The 19,109-nt window shown below is 44.8% G+C and overlaps 1 protein-coding gene across 1 annotated transcript in view; it reads right to left on the reverse strand.

Moving 5' to 3' along the window:
• Positions 1-19,109, reverse strand: part of LOC115127035 (chondroitin sulfate proteoglycan 4-like) — a 118,022-nt gene that overhangs the window by 71,215 nt on the left and 27,698 nt on the right. Inside the window, exons 2-4 of the mRNA XM_065011336.1 lie at positions 16,860-17,023; positions 2,028-5,074; positions 1,189-1,358 (exon numbers count right to left, since the gene is read on the reverse strand). Of these exons, the coding sequence (XP_064867408.1) occupies positions 1,189-1,358; positions 2,028-5,074; positions 16,860-17,023 (3,381 nt within the window). The remainder of the gene's footprint in view (positions 1-1,188; positions 1,359-2,027; positions 5,075-16,859; positions 17,024-19,109) is intronic.

The raw sequence follows: 19,109 nt of genomic DNA on the forward strand, positions 1-19,109 counted from the left end.
TCATGAAAGACAGTGAGGGTTATGGCAACAACAGAGTTTTAATCTCATGAAAGACAGTGAGGGTTATGGCAACAACAGAATGTTAATCTCATGAAAGACAGTGAGGGTTATGGCAACAACAGAGTTTTAATCTCATGAAAGACAGTGAGGGTTATGGAAACAACAGAGTTTTAATCTCATGAAAGACAGTGAGGGTTATGGAAACAACAGAGTTTTAATCTCATGAAAGACAGTGAGGGTTATGGCAACAACAGAATGTTAATCTCATGAAAGACAGTGAGGGTTATGGAAACAACAGAGTTTTAATCTCATGAAATACAGTGAGGGTTATGGCAACAACAGAGTTTTCTAGCTAGCCATAACAGTTTTTTCTCAAAATGCATGTTAGCTAGTTAAATTAGCTATGTTATGAATACAACTCCCCATCTAATGTCGACATCAGGATACGAATTGAGACCACTAGTTAGCTCCAAAAAGGGTTATAGAATTGACTAGTTAGCTCCAAAAAGGGGTTATAGAATTGACTAGTTAGCTCCAAAAAGGGGTTATAGAATTGACTAGTTAGCTCCAAAAAGGGTTATAGAATTGACTAGTTAGCTCCAAAAAGGCTTATAGAATTGACTAGTTAGCTCCAAAAGGGGTTATAGAATTGACTAGTTAGCTCCAAAAAGGGGTTATAGAATTGACTTCATGCTGACAGCCATTCAGTGTCTAACTACACTATAAATTTCACCAGGTTCCCGTGAACAAATTGTAATGACAACATACCCAAGAGTGTAGTCCGTATTAATGTTCACTGTGTATTAGAAACACAGGTTGAGATCATTGTGAGGGGATTTGGCCAGTGGGTTGAATAGGGAATCGGGCTTCCCGGGAAAAATGTTGTCCGAGGTTGTAACAATAACCAAAGGGAGTTGGGGATTATTTTTATTTATTTTACCAGGCAAGTCAGTTAAGAACAAATTCTTATTTTCAATGACAGCCTAGGAACAGTGGGTTAACTGCCTGTTCAGGGGCAGAATGACAGATTTGTACCTTGTCAGCTCGGGGGTTTGAACTTGCAACCTTCCTTGCAACCTTCCGGTTACTAACCCAACGCTCTAACCACTAGGCTACACTGCCGCCCCTAGCGAAAGGGTCCATTGGAAAATACTCTGCATATAACATATGAAATATATACACACATACCTGTGTTGTTGCCGAGGCTCAGGAACGGGTCGTGGGCGCTGACGTCCAGCAGAGTGGAGACTAAGTGTTTCCCGTCAGACACGAAGAGCACGAAGCGTCCGGAGTTCACGCCACGATGGAGGAACAACACTCTCTTCTCTTCCAGCTCCTTCTGGGTGAACTGGAACAGCCTGGAGGTCAGAGGTCAGGAAAGTTTAATAAAGTGTCACTCCACACAATACAACAAAACAGTTGTATTCTGTAGTCCAGTGGTTGTAGCCCAGACGTCCCAGAAGTCACGGTAATTTGTTGTAGCCCTGCTGAGTTCTCTTGATTCATCTGTTCAAGGGCTTGATGATTAGTTGACAAGTTGAATCAGCTGTGGAATAGTTACATGGAACATCTGGGAGTCCCAGAGGAGAGATGTGAAAACCCTTGCTGTGGCCCACAACACTAACACACCAGGTGGTCTTAAGGTACAGAGCCTAGCCTCCTCATCCAGTCTACATAGCCAATTGACAAGACATATTAAAGAGTAAAAACAACATTGTGGACCACCAATGGATTTAATTTTTAATTTTACTTAACTAGGCAAGTCAGTTAAGAACAAATTCTTATTTTCAATGACAGCCTAGGAGCAGTGGGTTAACTGCCTGTTCAGGGGCAGAACTACAGATTTGTACCTTGTCAGCTCGGGGATTTGAACTTGCAACCTTCCGGTTGCTAGTCCAACGCTCTAACCACTAGGCTACCCTCCCGCCCCAAGGGCATAGGTTTGAGACAATATAAAACATCCATAGACAGTCAAAATACATTATATCATTAATATGTATAAAAAAAATAAAAAAAAGAGAAAGTACCTGTGAGAGGTGTCGTTCACCAGAACCAGGTCTCCCATCGGGATTCCCCGTCGCGTGTAGACCAACTGCCCGTCGCTGAAGTCCGAGTCTGCGTCATGGTAACAGAGATCGTCCAGGGTTAGCAACCGCTGCCCGTCCCTCACCACGTGGAAAACTTTATCGACAACGCGCACCGGCTTTTCGTCGTTAACTAGCTGGATGGAGATGTTAAACGTCCCTTCTTTAGAGCCGACCTCATCGTCCGTGACGGAGGATTTGGACTCCTGACTAGTGGAGGCTATGAATGTGAACTGGTCCTGAGTGGTCTCTGTGTCGTCGTGGATGTACATGACGCGCTCCTCCAAGAGATCCTGGTTGCTGAACGTTAGGATGTTGTTGTAACTGGCGTTAGAGTTGGACAGGTTGATGCGTTGCAGCTTCCCGTGTTTAGGGCTTCTTGTGACGGTGTAGTACAGCTCCTTGGTGCTAAGAGTCTCTGCAAACAACTCGTCTTTTGTGATGAGTTTACTCTCTCCCTCCATTATAGATAGTTTGTCGTTTCTTATAAATACGCTGTTGACGTCAGCTTTTATTGAGATCTGGAAATGGTAACTTTGTGATTGAGCGTGCTTGGAGAACACTTGGAATTTAAACGTGTCACTCGTGTCTTCGTACGGTCTGTCGACCAGTTCGTATAGAACCTTTAGATCAGTGACATTTCTTTGGCTGAAAGTTGAGTTTTTCTTCAATAACTCGTTAACAAGGAGAAGTTGTCCTTTCTTCGGCGAGGAGAGAACTCTGAAGTGAAGATCATCCTCGGACAGTGTCACAATGTCCACCGTGGCATAAAGATACTGTGAGTCCAACGTCACTTTCCGAACTTTATTCAAATCGGCCATTACGTTCCTGACTAGGTTATAATGTACCCACTTCACTGTGACTGGAAAGACCAGTTCAGTGTCAACTCTTCCTGCTACAGTGACCTTGCATTTGAAGTCATCCGTAGCAGTGGCAGTCTGGATTTCTTGGAAAGTGCTGAGGTACCGAAGGCGTTCTTTCTCCAGCAGCCTTTGAGAGAAAGAACCGGTGGGCTTCCATTCTCCGCTGGAGTGAAGCCTCTGAAGTTCCCCATACTGAGGTGGCTCGACGACATCATATCGGATGTCTACCACTTGATTCACGGCATTGGTCTGAATGGCCAGTTGCTTGTTACTGATCACAGCTACCTCACCTTGAATGATCTCAAGCCCAGTGTTGTTGGCGATCTTATACTCCAAACCTATGGCCATGATCCTCAGAACCACTGTGTTGCTCACCTTGTCTCCATCACTGACCCTCAGCACGATCCTGGAGTTCCTCACCCCAGTGTGGACATAGTTCACCTTCCCTTCCTCCAGATCAGAATGGGAGAACGTGGTCACTGCAGTGTCGGGGTTATCTCCCACCTCCAGATAACCAGCGTCAGGGTTCAGGTTCCCCAGGATGGAGAAGACCAGGTCGGTGTGGTTGCTGTCAATGTCTGTGACTTTCAACACCTCTTTGGTTAGGAGTTTTCTAGAATTCTCCAACAGGACGAAAAGGTTCCCCTGGGGCAGGCTGAGCTCTGGGGCGTCATTGGTGGGGGTCACTGTGATGTTGTAGCGGTACCTTCTCGTCCCCTGTAGGTATGTGGGAACCTCCTTCCTGGAGGAAGAGAAGATAGAGAAAGTGAAAAAGTCTTCTGGGTCCTCTGATCCTCCGTGGATGTATATCACCCTGCCGTGCCACAGGTCCAGCATGCTAAAGATGTTCTCCTCTTGGTCCTGGTCCACATCCAATCGTATCTGACCGTGCACCGGCTGCTCCTGGATCCGGAACATGATCTGAGACTGGCGTACCCCGAGCTTCTTGAAGTCCAGGAGCACCTTGATGTGCTTGGACTCTAGAGACCCACGTCCGCCCTCTGAGACTACAAGGTTCCTGAGCAGCACGAAGTTGGCCCCGTACTTCTTGTCCAGCCCCCTGGCCAGAGTGACCATAGGGAATTCTGGGGTAGGGGTGACCGAAGTGGGATCGAACCGGGAGTTGGGGACAGTCGGGATAGTAGTTGAACCCATCGTGGTCGAGGGCTCTGGTTCTTTCTCCGGCTCGCAGCCCACTGATATATCTTTAGTGACTACAGCATTAGGCAGACCCATCATGACCCCATTGACTTTCATGTCCTTCAGGCAGCCCTTAAAAGAACCTCCTCGGACTCTGTTTCCCAACACAGACACCAGACCCATCTTCCTGACTTCTGAACGTGTGCTGTCATCAATGCCCCCCACAAACAGCGACCCTCTTAGCTGAAGTCCCTTGGAGCGAGAGCTGATGCTAGTCTTCACTGTCTCCTTGTCCACTGTCAGCTGTAGGGTCTTGGGGGTGAAGAACATCTTCACTGAATGCCAGTTCCTGTCATTGACAAAGGTGAGGGATTTAAGTTCTGTCTTGGTGCCTCCTTTACCCACGATGGCCACCAGCAGCCCTTCTTGGATTTCAACTGCCACAAAGTCCCCTTGTCTGGCCGAGTTGTACAAGACAATCCCCTCTTTAGCCGAGGTGTGAACCACACACTCAAACAGCGCCTCTTGCTGGTTGTGGGAGACGTTCCAGGGTGGCAGGGAGACATACGCTCTTGAACTAAAGAAACTAACAGGGTCCTCCTCGTTAGCGAAGAACTGGGGACTACAGCCCAAAGAAACCTCATAGACACTCTTGAATCCAGCGTACGGTCTCAACGACGATAACATGTTGTTCTCGTTGAAAACAGCCTGGTCCACACACCCCCTGAATCCTGTTAGGTCATTGGGTAGGTAGAGCTTGTCCAGGCCTCCAGACCCGCCGACGTACAGCCCATCCTGAATGGTAAGATCCTGCTTCTGAGACCAGTGCCCAGGCATCCTGAGGCTGGTGTGGGAGTACTGGTCCATAGTTAGGGTGACATTATGGCGGTCGTGGAGAAGCTCAGCAGTGTGCCAGGCCAGGTCGTTTAGTTGGGTGCTGCTCTCTGATCTCAGCAACCGCTCACCAGAGCCCAGGTCCAGCTTCACCTGAACATAGGAAGGAATAAGAGACTTATATCTCACTATAAACTGGAGTTTTAAACTTAAACATTTACTGTCAAAAACCTAACCCAACCGTTAAGCCTAATCGTAAACATTTGGAATTATTTGCCTATACATAATCACCCACATTTATTTCCTAAACTTAACCAATCACATTTGTTGCCTTGAGATAGAGCTGACCTTAGGACTAAGAACAAGACTGAACACCACAACTCCACTGAGCCAGATACACATTATGTTTAGTCACTCTCACTAACATTGCATAACTACATTACTATTTAGTAATATGTATATTTTATTGAGAAAAAATATCCCTTTTCATTTCGTCTCTATTCATTCTTAGCATTTAAATAAGAACATATTCAATTTTACTGTACATCCCATCAGAGACATTCTCAGCATCAGCTGGATATAGGGAATAACCACCCTGACACGTGTAATCCTTGTGTGATCATGAATGCATTTCCTGTTTATGATGTCACCTGCAGTTAAAACAGGGGCTTTGTTTCCGTCTGCAAGCAGGAAGACCCCTATTATCTTTGTCCCTGTCTCTGTGCCAAATGGCACCCTATTTAGTGCACTACTTTGGATCAGGGCCTATAGTAGTGCACTACTTTTGACCAGGGCCTAGTGTAGTGCACTACTTTGGACCAGGTCCCTTAGGGCACCACTATATAGGGAATAGGGTCCCATTTGGGCCGCCGTCTGCGTCTCTATGGAGCTCTGCATCGGGAGGAAATGGCCTGTCAAGGCTTGCTACTGAGTCCCAGCTATTCAAGCAGGGTTTCAAGACAACACAACAGCAATGCTAATCTCTAAAACGGATTCATTGGGAAAGAGACCTCAAGCCTGAGAACAAGTCGAAAGAGGAAAAATAAAAAATAAAACGTTTGTCATTTTGTTGTCCTAAATTGGTTTATGGATGAGCCGTTTTCATCCAGTTGGATGAGTAAGGATGAGCCGTTTTCATCCAGTTGGAGGGGTAAGGATGAGCCGTTTTCATCCAGTTGGAGGGGTAAGGATGAGCCGTTTTCATCCAGTTGGATGAGTAAGGATGAGCCGTTTTCATCCAGTTGGAGGGGTAAGGATGAGCCGTTTTCATCCAGTTGGATGAGTAAGGATGAGCCGTTTTCATCCAGTTGGATGAGTAAGGATGAGCCGTTTTCATCCAGTTGGATGAGTAAGGATGAGCCGTTTTCATCCAGTTGGATGAGTAAGGATGAGCCGTTTTCATCCAGTTGGATGAGTAAGGATGAGCCGTTTTCATCCAGTTGGATGAGTAAGGATGAGCCGTTTTCATCCAGTTGGATGAGTAAGGATGAGCCGTTTTCATCCAGTTGGATGAGTAAGGATGAGCCGTTTTCATGCAGTTGGATGAGTAAGGATGAGCCGTTTTCATCCAGTTGGATGAGTAAGGATGAGCCGTTTTCATCCAGTTGTCTTGCTCCACACACAACACACACTCAACAGACAACACAACACACAACACACACTCAACACAACACACACAACACTCAACACACACTCAACACACAACACAACACACACTCAACACAACACACAACACAACACTCAACACACACTCAACACACAACACAACACAACACACAACACACACTCAACACAACACACACACAACACACAACACAACACAACACACACACAACACACAACACAACACACAACACACACTCAACACAACACACAACACAACACACACACAACACACAACACAACACACACACAACACACAGCACACAACACAACACACACTCAACACAACACACACTCAACACACACTCAACACACACTCAACACACACACAACACACACAACACACACACACACAACACACACACAACACAGGACACAACACAACACACAGCACACAACACAACACACAACACAACACATAACACAACACACACACAACACAACACACACACAACACAACACACACTCAACACAACACACACTCAACACACACTCAACACACAACACAACACACAACACAACACACACTCAACACAACACACACACAACACACAACACAACACACAACACAACACACACAACACACAACACAACACACAACACACACAACACAACACACAACACACACTCAACACAACACACAACACACACTCAACACAACACACAACACACACTCAACACAACACACACACAACACAACACACACACAACACACAACACAACACACAACACACACTCAACACAACACACAACACAACACACACACTCAACACAACACTCAACACACACTCAACACACAACACAACACACACTCAACACAACACACAACACAACACTCAACACACACTCAACACACAACACAACACACACTCAACACACAACACAACACACACTCAACACAACACACAACACACACTCAACACAACACACACACAACACACAACACAACACACACACAACACAACACACAACACACACTCAACACAACACACAACACAACACACACACAACACACAGCACACAACACAACACACACTCAACACAACACACACTCAACACACACTCAACACACACTCAACACACACACAGCACACAACACACAACACACACACAACACAACACACAACACAACACACAGCACACAACACAACACACAACACACAACACACAACACAACACACACACAACACAACACACACACAAAACAACACACACTCAACACAACACACACTCAACACACACTCAACACACAACACACAACACAACACACAACACAACACACACTCAACACAACACACACTCAACTCAACACACAACACACAACACAACACACAACACAACACACAACACACACAACACAACACACAACACACACTCAACACAACACACAACACAACACACAACACACACTCAACACAACACACAACACACACACAACACACAACACACAACACAACACACAACACAAACAACACAACACACAACACAACACACACACAACACACAACACACACACTCAACACACAACACAACACAACACACAACACACACTCAACACAACACACAACACAACACACACACAACACACAACACAACACACACACAACACACAACACAACACACAACACACACTCAACACAACACAACACACACACAACACACACACAACACACAACACAACACACAACACACACACAACACACACACAACACACAGCACACAACACAACACACACTCAACACAACACACACTCAACAAACACACAACACACACTCAACACACAACACAACACACAACACACAACACAACACACAACACACAACACACACTCAACACACACACAACACACAACACAACACACAACACTCAACACACACACAACACACAACACACACTCAACAGAAAATCCACGCAGTGCAATTGTCAGCGCATCTTCAAATTTCACTCCCACACACGAAAAGAAAAGTGTAGCCCGGGGACAACTTTTTTCCCAGATTTCTCACGGGTGACGTTTCTTTCTGTTGAACACGTCTGACTGCGTCACAAAAATATCTATCTGTCACCTCGCTTGTTTTTTGTGATTTCATCACACAACCTTTAGTGAGAAGTTTAACCCGACATCTTCAAGCAACAAATGTATTTCCTTATTACAGCTCTGTCAGCACAGCACAGCTCACGCTCTCTCCTGGCCCAGAAATAGTGAGGCCAGACCACCATGCTTGCAACATAAACCCTTGTAACCTACAACCCGAGCTAAGACATTCAAGGTCTATTTTAAACCATAACAGAGATTGCAGACAGTAACGGAAACCAGAAACTGTGTTCCTCTGTGTCTTATTGAACAAATATAATATAAACCAGTAATATAAACCAGTAATATAAACCAGTAATATAAACCAGTAATATGAACCAGTAATATAAACCAGTAATATGAACCAGTAATATAAACCAGTAATATAAACCAGTAATATAAACCAGTAATAAAAACCAGAAGCAGAAACTAGATTACAAAGCCAGTTAATTAATATTTCTTAACTTATTCCACATTTTAGACATTTTGGAAAATGAAATACAGACATATCTCATTTACATAATTATTCACACCCCTGAGTAAATAAATTGTAGAAGCACTTTTGGCGGCGATTACAGCTGTGAGTGTTTCTGGGTAAGTCTCTAAGAGCTTTCCACACCTGGATTGTGCAACATTTGCCAATTATTATTTTCTAAATTCTTCAAGCTCTGTCAAATTGGTTGTTGATCATTGCTAGACAACCATTTTCAGGTCTTGTTAAAGATTTTCAAGCTGATTTAATCCTAAACTGTAACTCGGCCATTCAGGAACAGTCACTGTCTTCTTGGTAAGTAACTCCAGTATAGATTTGTCTTTGTGGGTTAGATTGAACCAGGTCTTTCTGTAGGTTTTGCCCTCACTGTTTTACCCTGAAAAACTCCCCATTTCTTAATGATTACAACCCATAACACTATGCAGCCACCACTATGCTTGACAATATGGAGAGTGTTACTCAGTAATGTGTTGTATTGGATTTGCACCAAAGATAACACTTTGTATTCAGGACAAAAAGTGAATTGCTTTGCCTCCCTTTTTGCAGTATTACTTTAGTGTCTTGTTGCAAACAGGATGTATGTTTTGGAATAATTCTCTTCTGTTCAGGGTTCCTTCTTTTCACTCTGTCAATTAGGTTAGTATTGTGTAGTAACTACAATGTTGTTGATCCATCCTCGGGTTTCTCCTATCACAGCCATTAAACTCTGTAACTGTTTTAAAGTCACCATTGACGTCATGGTGAAATCCCTGAGTGGTTTCCTTCCTCTCCGGCAACTGAGTTAGAAAGGACAACTTTGTCAGTGAAAATGTCCTTAAATAACTTGCTCAAAGGGATATTCAATGTCTTCTTTAAAATAAAATCAATTACAAATGTCTCTACCAATAGGTGCCCTTCTTTACGAGGGAACCTCCATTGTAACAAGTCAAGGGGTGTGAATACTTTCTAAATACATTTTTTACATGAATAATAAATCAACATTTCCAGGATATCAGAACGATGGTGACCTGTGAATGTAACATTTACTAATTTCATCATTTGAATGCATCTACAAATGAAATGACCTATCAATGTGCACAACTCTTAAAAGTTGCAATATGTATGTTTTATTTGGGGGGGGGGGGGGGCAGACCTGACCAAATTAGCATAGAAATGTGAGTTATAGATCTGTCATTCTCATTGAAACCAAGTCTAAGAAGCAGTAGTTCTATGTGCGGAATTTAAGTTTTGAATTTACTTAAGTTTTGATTTTAGGTCTATTACTTTCGGTTTTTGTACACCAGCTTCAAACAGCTGAAAATATATTTCACAGTGGTTTGGATGATGCAATGATTCTCCACTTGCTTGTTTTGTCACATAAACTGAAATTAGGCGAAATATTTGAATTTTAGCAACCAGGAAATGGCACCTCACCTTAAATGTACAGTCACTGGCACAACCTCAACAACTATTTTTCCAGTTGTTCTGAGGGAGCCTCAACATATCCCCGCGCTCCCACTGTGACAAGCACCATCTGCTAGGAGACTAACTCATGCCGAGTTAACCCTGCCTGCCTGCCGGTCTGTCCGCCTGCCTCCCAGTCTGTCTGTCTGTCTGCCTGCCTGCCTCCCGGTCTGTCTGTCTGGCTTTCTCCCGGTCTGTCTGCCTGCCTTTCTGCCGGTCTATCTGCCTGCCTGCCTGCAGGTCTGTTTGCCTGCCTGCCTGCTTCCCGGTCTGTTTGCCTGCCTGCCTGCTTCCCGGTCTGACTGTCTGCCTGCCTTCCTCCCGGTATGTCTGCCTGTCTGCCTGTCTCCCTCCCGCCCTGCCTGTCTGTCTGTCTGTCTGCCGGTCTGTCTCTCTGCATGCCTGACTGCCTGCATCTTTCACGGTCTGTCTGTCTGTCAGCCTGCATCCCGGTCAGTCTGCCTGTCTGCCTGCCCCCCCTCTCAATCTGTCTGTTCCTCTTTCCAAGTCTGTCTGCCTGGCTGCTTCTTTCCCAGTCTGTCTGCCTGGCTGCCTCTTTCCCAGTCTGGCTGGCTGGCTGGCTGCCTCACTCTCTGGCTGTCTCACTCTCTGGCTGTCTGCCCGCCTGTCTGCCTCACTATCTGTCCATCTGCCTGCCTGCCTCACTCTGTCTCTCTGTCTGTTCCCGGTCTGTCTGCCTGCCTGCCTCACTCTCTGTCTGTCTCACTCTCTGTCGGTCTGTCTGTCCACCTCCCTCCCTCTCGGTCTGTATGTCTGTCCGCCTGCCTGCCTGCCTCTCGGTCTGTCTGCCTGCCTGCCTGCCTCTCGGTCTGTCTGCCTGCCTGCCTCTCGGTCTGTCTGCCTCCCTCCCGGTCTGTCTGTCTTCCGGCCTCCCTCCCTCCCGGTCTGTCTGCCTGCCTCTCGGTCTGTCTGCCTGCCTGCCTCCTGGTCTGTCTGCTTGATGGTCTGTCTGCCGCCTTTCCTTCCAGTTCTCTGCTGCCAATGACTGGAACGAATTGCAAAAATCACTGAAGTTGGAGACTTCTATCTCCCTCACTAACTTTAAGCATCAGCTGTCAGAGCAGCTAACCGATCGCTGCAGCTGTAAACAGCCCATCTGCCACTCCCTGACCGTAGAGAGCCTTTTAATGTCTCTATTTGGTTTGGTCAGGGTGTGATTTGGGGTGGGCATTCTAAGTTGTGTTTTCTATGTTTGGGTGTTTCTATGTTTTGGCCGTGTATGGTTCTCAATCAGGGACAGCTGTCTATCGTCTATTGTCTCTGATTGGGAACCATACTTAGGCAGCCCTTTCCCCTCCTTTCTGTGTGGGATGTTTTGTTGGCACTATTGCTTTAAGCTTCACGGTTGTTTTTGTATGGTTTATTGTTTTGGTTGGCATCATCCTAAATAATGAGGGAATATGTTACCACGGGAACCACGCTGCACCTTGGTCCAGTTCTTTCAACAGCCTTGACACCATTTAACCAACTACCTACCTCATCCCCATATATATATATATATATATTTTGTTGCTATTTTGCACACCAGTATCTCTACTTGCACATCCTCATCTGCACATCTATCACTCCAGTGTTAATTGCTAAATTGTAATTACTTTGCCACTATTGGCCTATTCATTGTCTTACTTCATTTGCACACACTGTATACAGATTTTTCTATTGTGTTATTGACTGTACGTTTGTTTATTCCATGTGTAACGCCGTGTTGTTTTTGTCGAACTGCTTTGCTTTATCTTGGCCAGGTCGCAGTTGTAAATGAGAACTTGTTCTCAACTGGCCTACCTGGTTAAATAAAGGTGAAATAAAATAAAACCCTGACCTGTTCACTGGATGTGCTACCTTGTCCCGCACCTGCTGTTTTCGACTCTGTCTCTCTACCGCACCTGCTGTCTCTAACTCTGAATGATCGGCTATGAAAAGCCACCTGACATTTACTCCTGAGTTGCTTCTACATCTGCATTGCTTGCTGTTTGGGGTTTTAGGCTGGGATTCTGTACAGCACTTTGTGACATCGGCCGATGTAAAAAGGGCTTTATCAATACATTTGATTAATTGATTGATTTATCAGCAGGGTTTTAAACTGTGGCACCAGGAAATCCAAATGCATTTTGTTTCCAAAAATGTGGAGAGTGAAAACTAATAGTTTGGTGGAGGAGGAATCTTAAGATTTAACCTACCCCGTGAACGAGTTTGGCATCTCATGTTCTTATATTTTAAAAGGCAAAGTTAGGTAAGTCGAAAGTTTGTGTAGTAGAGCATCATAAACATCATCTGTGATAAAATGAAGGCCACTATGGTAGACGGCATCTAAAGGTTTAAGAGTAGCTGAATCCCGATAAATGGTGTCACCGTAGAACTGGCAGGAAAGTTGAAAGTACAATCTGCCTACTGCTGTTCAGGGAGAGACGTGATCCATTTCTATAAATTAAGCCTCGTTTAAATTTCAGCTTCTTAAAACCTCTACTGGATCAAGTCCCTAAACCGAGACAGTTGTTGCTCAATATGCGATAATGTGACTAAAATGACATTGTAAACAATAGCCAACTTTCCCGGGACATAGACATGTCTTATATTGACCGAAAGCTTAAATTATTATTAATCTAACCGCTGTGTCCAATTTACAGTAGCTATTACAGCGGGGAAAAAATACCTTGGTATTGTTTGAGGAGAGTGCACAACAACAAAACACTTTTATCACGGCAACTGGTTCTGATACATTCACCTCTGAAGGTAAATAATGTAATTACATTCAGTAATCTGGCTCTGATTTGTCATCCTGACGGTCCCAGAGATAAAATGTACCATAGTTTTGTTTAATAAAATCCATTTTTATATCAATTTTTATATAAAAATGTACTTTGAACCCCAGCTGTCTCTGGCCCCACACCCATCCATCTAGATGTGTGAAGGTAAGTGTTTATTCTGTAGGGAAGCTAATGATGCATCATGTATGTCATTCCTGGGAGTGTGTAAACTTTTTAAAAAATTCCCCAAAGCATTTTTCTATGTTCTCTATAGTTATGTATTTGAAAATGTATAAATTGACTAACTCGGCACATTTGGGCAAACTCCTGTCAGACTTGATACAAAATATTGTGTAGCGATGTAATTCTTCGCTGGATCAGTCTGAAACTTTGCACACACTGCTGCCATCATGTGAACAACTTCTAAATTACACCAGATCTAATGTGTTATATTCTCCTACATTCATTTCACATTTCCACAAACTTCAAAGTGTTTGCTTTCAAATGGTATCAAGAATATGCATATCCTTGCTTCAGTGCCTGAGCTACAAGCAGTTAGATTTGGGTATGTCATTTTAGGCGGAAATTGAAAAAAAGGGGCCGATCCTTCTATAAATTAAGTCTACTTTGAATTTCAGCTTCTTAACTAGCTCATCCGTATGTTTTTTTATTTTTTAAATGTCCAATTCTTATCAATCCAAAAATATTTACAGGCATGAACCTGCTCTATGAAAGAGCCATCAAATGCATAAATGTGTAATGTGCATAAATGTGAAATATTTCTACGAGAATTTGAAAACAGATTAGATTCATCTGTATGCAGATGACACGGTTATCTATTGTCCCTACCAATTTGCTTTATATTAAACCTTTACCGGGTTAACTTGACACCATCAGAAAGCACACACTGGGCAAGACGCCAGGCCGAGGCCCAATTCAGAAAACCTTTGAATGAAGTAGGGGAATGAAGTAGGAAATGAAGTACGGGGATATGTAGGGGTAGGAAGTAGGGGCTTGAGTAAGGTAATGAGTAGGGGAAAGAAGTAGGGGTATGAAGTAGGGGAAAGAAGTAAGGGAATGAAGTAGGAAATTAAGTAGGGTTATGAAGTAGGGGAATATGTAGGGGTATGAAGTAGGGGTATGAAGTAGGGGAATGAAGTAGAGTAAAGAAGTAGGGGAATGAAGTAGGGGAATGAAGTAGGGAAATGAAGTAGGAGAAAGAAGTAAGGGAATGAAGTAGGGGAATGAAGTAGGGGTATGAAGTAGGGGAATGAAGTAGGAAATGAAGTAGGGGAATGAAGTAGGGGATTGAAGTAGGGGGATAAGTAAGGGAAAGAAGTAGGGGAATGAAGTAGGGCTATGAAGTAGGGATATGAAGTAGGAGGATGAAGTAGGAAATGAAGTAGGGGAGAGAAGTAAGGGAATGAAGTAGGGGAATGAAATAGGGGAGAAGAAGTAGGGGGTGGAAGTAGGGAATTATGTAGGGGTATGAAGTAGGGGAATGAGTAGGGGAATGAAGTAGGGGATTGAAGTAGGGGGATAAGTAAGGGAAAGAAGTAGGGGAATGAAGTAGGGCTATGAAGTAGGGATATGAAGTAGGAGGATGAAGTAGGAAATGAAGTAGGGTAATGAAGTAGGGGAATGAGTAAGGGAATGAAGTAGGGGAATGAAGTTGGGGGATGAGTAAGGGAATGAAGTAGGGGGATAAGTAAGGGAAAGAAGTAGGGGAATGAAGTAGGAGAATGAGTAAGGAAATTAAGTAGGGGAATGAAGTTGAGGAATGAAGTAGGGGAATGAAGTAGGGGAATGAAGTAGGGGACTGAAGTAGGGGAATGAAGTTGGGGGATGAAGTAGGGGGATTAAGTAGGGGAATGACTAGGGGAATGAGAAGGGGAATGAGAAGGGGAATATGTGGGGGAATGACTAGGGGAATGAGAAGGGGAATGAGAAGGGGAATGACTAGGGGAATGAGCAGGGGAATGACTAGGGGAATGAGAAGGGGAATGAGAAGGGGAATGACTAGGGGAATGAGCAGGGGAATGACTAGGGGAATGAGCAGGGGAATGAAAAGGGGAATGAGAAGGGGAATGAGCAGGGGAATGAGAAGGGGAATGACTAGGGGAATGAGAAGGGGAATGACTAGGGGAATGAGCAGGGGAATGAGAAGGGGAATGACTAGGGGAATGAGAAGGGGAATGAGAAGGGGAATGAGAAGGGGAATGACTAGGGGAATGAGAAGGGGAATGAGAAGGGGAATGAGAAGGGGAATGACTAGGGGAATGAGAAGGGGAATGAGAAGGGGAATGACTAGGGGAATGAGAAGGGGAATGAGAAGGGGAATGAGAAGGGGAATGACTAGGGGAATGAGCAGGGGAATGAGAAGGGGAATGACTAGGGGAATGAGAAGGGGTCGACAGTATCAAAGGCCTTGGATAGGTCTATAAATATGGCAGCACGGTCATTCCTACGATTTAAGCAATTTAACATATCATCTAAGACACGTGTTGCAGCTGAAATGGTTCTAAATCCAAGGCTTAAACCAGACTGGTGAACATTAACATTATCATAACATTACCTTTACATTAACAATATGATTACATTATCGTTACATTATCGTCACATTATCGTTACATTGTCGTTACGCTTACGCCGTCATTGCATTTACAATACATTAACGTTGCGTTGTCGTTACGTTATCGTCACATTATCGTTACATTATCGTTACGCTTACGCCGTCATTGCATTTACAATACATTAACGTTGCGTTGTCGTTACATTATCATGACATTATCGTTCCGTTGCCACTGTAGTTACATTGCCATTATCGTTGTGTTATCGTCGCATTATTGTTACATTATCGTTACATTATCGTGACATTATCGTTCCGTTGCCACTGTAGTTACATTGCCATTGTCGTTGTGTTATCGTCGCATTATTGTTACATTATCATTACATTATCGTGACATTATCGTTACATTATCATTACATTATCGTGACATTATCGTTACATTATCGTTACATTATCGTGACATTATCGTTACATTAAGACTATAATTTGACGTTTAAAAAGTTATTTGCTGAGAGTCTGCCAGTGATTCTAATATTTTGGGGGGGCAGTAGTTATCTAATTCTGTCTGCCTGCTTGTGTTATTGTGCTGAGTGACTGACTGTCAGCTGGGAGCTGGGATAGAGACATAGCTGGAGGTGGTGTGTGTGTGTGTGTGTGTGTGTGTGTGTGTGTGTGTGTGTGTGTGTGTGTGTGTGTGTGTGTGTGTGTGTGTGTGTGTGTGTGTGTGTGTGTGTGTGTGTGTGTGTGTGTGTGTGTGTGTGTGTGTGTGTGTGTGTGTGTGTGTGTGTGTGTGTGTGTGTGTGTCTGTGTGTGTGTGTGTGTGTGTGTGTGTGTGTGTGTGTGTCTGTTGGCCTGAATGTACGTGTGTGTGTGTGTAATGAGTCTGCGTGTGTGTAATGTGTGTGTTTTGAAGTCTAGGCTAAAGGTGAACCGACCTGCAGGCGACCAGCGTTCAGCTCCAGTAGAAGGTAGTCTGTGTGGCCGGCAGCGAGGAAGAGCAGGCCACGGGGGCTGGAGGTACGGAAACGAACACGCAGGGAGTTACGGTTCGACGACTCCACTGTCTTCAGCTGCACATAGCCATCGCCATAGAACGAGGCTGGAGAGAGAGAGAGAGAGAGAGAGAGAGACAGACAGACAGAGAGAGAGAGAGAGAGAGAGAGAGAGAGAGAGAGAGAGAGAGAGGAGAGGGAGTGAGAGAGAGAGAGAGTGAGACAGACAGACAGACAGACAGACAGACAGACAGACAGACAGACAGACAGACAGACAGACAGACAGACAGACAGACAGACAGACAGACAGACAGACAGACAGACAGAGAGACAGACAGACAGACAGACAGACAGACAGACAGAGAGAGAGAGAGGGAGACAGAGAGAGACAGAGAGAGACAGAGAGAGACAGAGAGACAGAGAGAGACAGAGAGAGAGAGAGAGAGAGAGAGAGAGATGGCAGATATAACTGTGTTGGAACAGTTAGGTTCTGTTCTGGGTCATTATACAGTCAGGTTCTGGTCTGGGTCATTATACAGTCAGGTTCTGTTCTGGGTCATTATACAGTCAGGTTCTGGTCTGGGTCATTATACAGTCAGGTTCTGTTCTGGGTCATTATACAGTCAGGTTCTGGTCTGGGTCATTATACAGTCAGGTTCTGTTCTGGGTCATTATACAGTTAGGTTCTGTTCTGGGTCATTATACAGTCAGGTTCTGGTCTGGGTCATTATACAGTCAGGTTCTGTTCTGGGTCATTATACAGTAAGGTTCTGGTCTGGGTCATTATACAGTCAGGTTCTGGTCTGGGTCATTATACAGTCAGGTTCTGTTCTGGTCTGGGTCATTATGCAGTCAGGTTCTGGTCTGGGTCATTATATAGGCAGGTTCTGGTCTGGGTCATTATACAGTCAGGTTCTGGTCTGGGTCATTATGTAGTGAAGTTCTGGTCTGGGTCATTATGCAGTCAGGTTCTGGTGTGGGTCATTATACAGTCAGGTTCTGGTCTGGGTCATTATGTAGTGAGGTTCTGGTCTGGGTCAGTATGCAGTCAGGTTCTGGTGTGGGTCATTATGTAGTCAGGTTCTGGTCTGGGTCATTATACAGTCAGGACCTGGTCTGGGTCATTATGTAGTCAGGTTCTGGTCTGGGTCATTATGTAGTCAGGTTCTGGTCTGGGTCATTATGTAGTCAGGTTCTGGTCCGGGTCATTATGTAGTCAGGTTCTGGTGTGGGTCATTATGTAGTCAGGTTCTGGTCTGGGTCATTATACAGTCAGGTTCTGGTCTGGGTCATTATGTAGTCAGGTTCTGGTCCGGGTCATTATGTAGTCAGGTTCTGTTCTGACTGACTCAGTACTATAGGAAACAACACTGTGACAGAGTCATCTACAGTGTTCAGTAGCTAAAGTTACAGATCTGTCAAGGCTACTTTTATTTGTTTATTTTACCTTGATTTAACACGGCAAGTCAGTGAAGAACAAATTCTTATTTTCAATGACGGTCTAGGAACAGTGGGGTTAACTGCCTTGTTCAGGGGGCAGAACGACAGATTTTCAACCTTGTCAGTTCGGGAGATTCGATCTTGCAACCTTTACGGTTACTGACCGAACGCTCTAACCACTAGGCTACCCTGCCGCCTCTACACTCTAACCACTAGGCTACCCTGCCGCCTCTACACTCTAACCACTAGGCTACCCTGCCGCCTCTACACTCTAACCACTAGGCTACCCTGCCGCCTCTACACTCTAACCACTAGGCTACCCTGCCGCCTCTACACTCTAACCACTAGGCTACCCTGCCGCCTCTACACTCTAACCACTAGGCTACCCTGCCGCCTCTACACTCTAACCACTAGGGTACCCTGCCGCCTCTATACTCTAACCACTAGGCTACCCTGCCGCCCCTACACTCTAACCACTAGGCTACCCTGCCGCCCCTACACTCTAACCACTAGGTTACCCTGCCGCCTCTACACTCTAAACACTAGGCTACCCTGCCACCTCTACACTCTAACCAGTAGGCTACCCTGCCGCCTCTACACTCTAACCACTAGGCTACCTGCCGCCTCTACACTCTAACCACTAGGGTACCCTGCCACCTCTACACTCTAACCACTAGGCTACCCTGCCTCCTCTACACTCTAACCACTAGGCTACCCTGCCACCTCTACACTCTAACCACTAGGCTACCCTGC

The sequence above is a fragment of the Oncorhynchus nerka genome, linkage group LG27, assembly GCF_034236695.1.
Source record: "Oncorhynchus nerka isolate Pitt River linkage group LG27, Oner_Uvic_2.0, whole genome shotgun sequence".
NCBI classification, from domain to species: Eukaryota; Metazoa; Chordata; class Actinopteri; order Salmoniformes; family Salmonidae; genus Oncorhynchus; species Oncorhynchus nerka.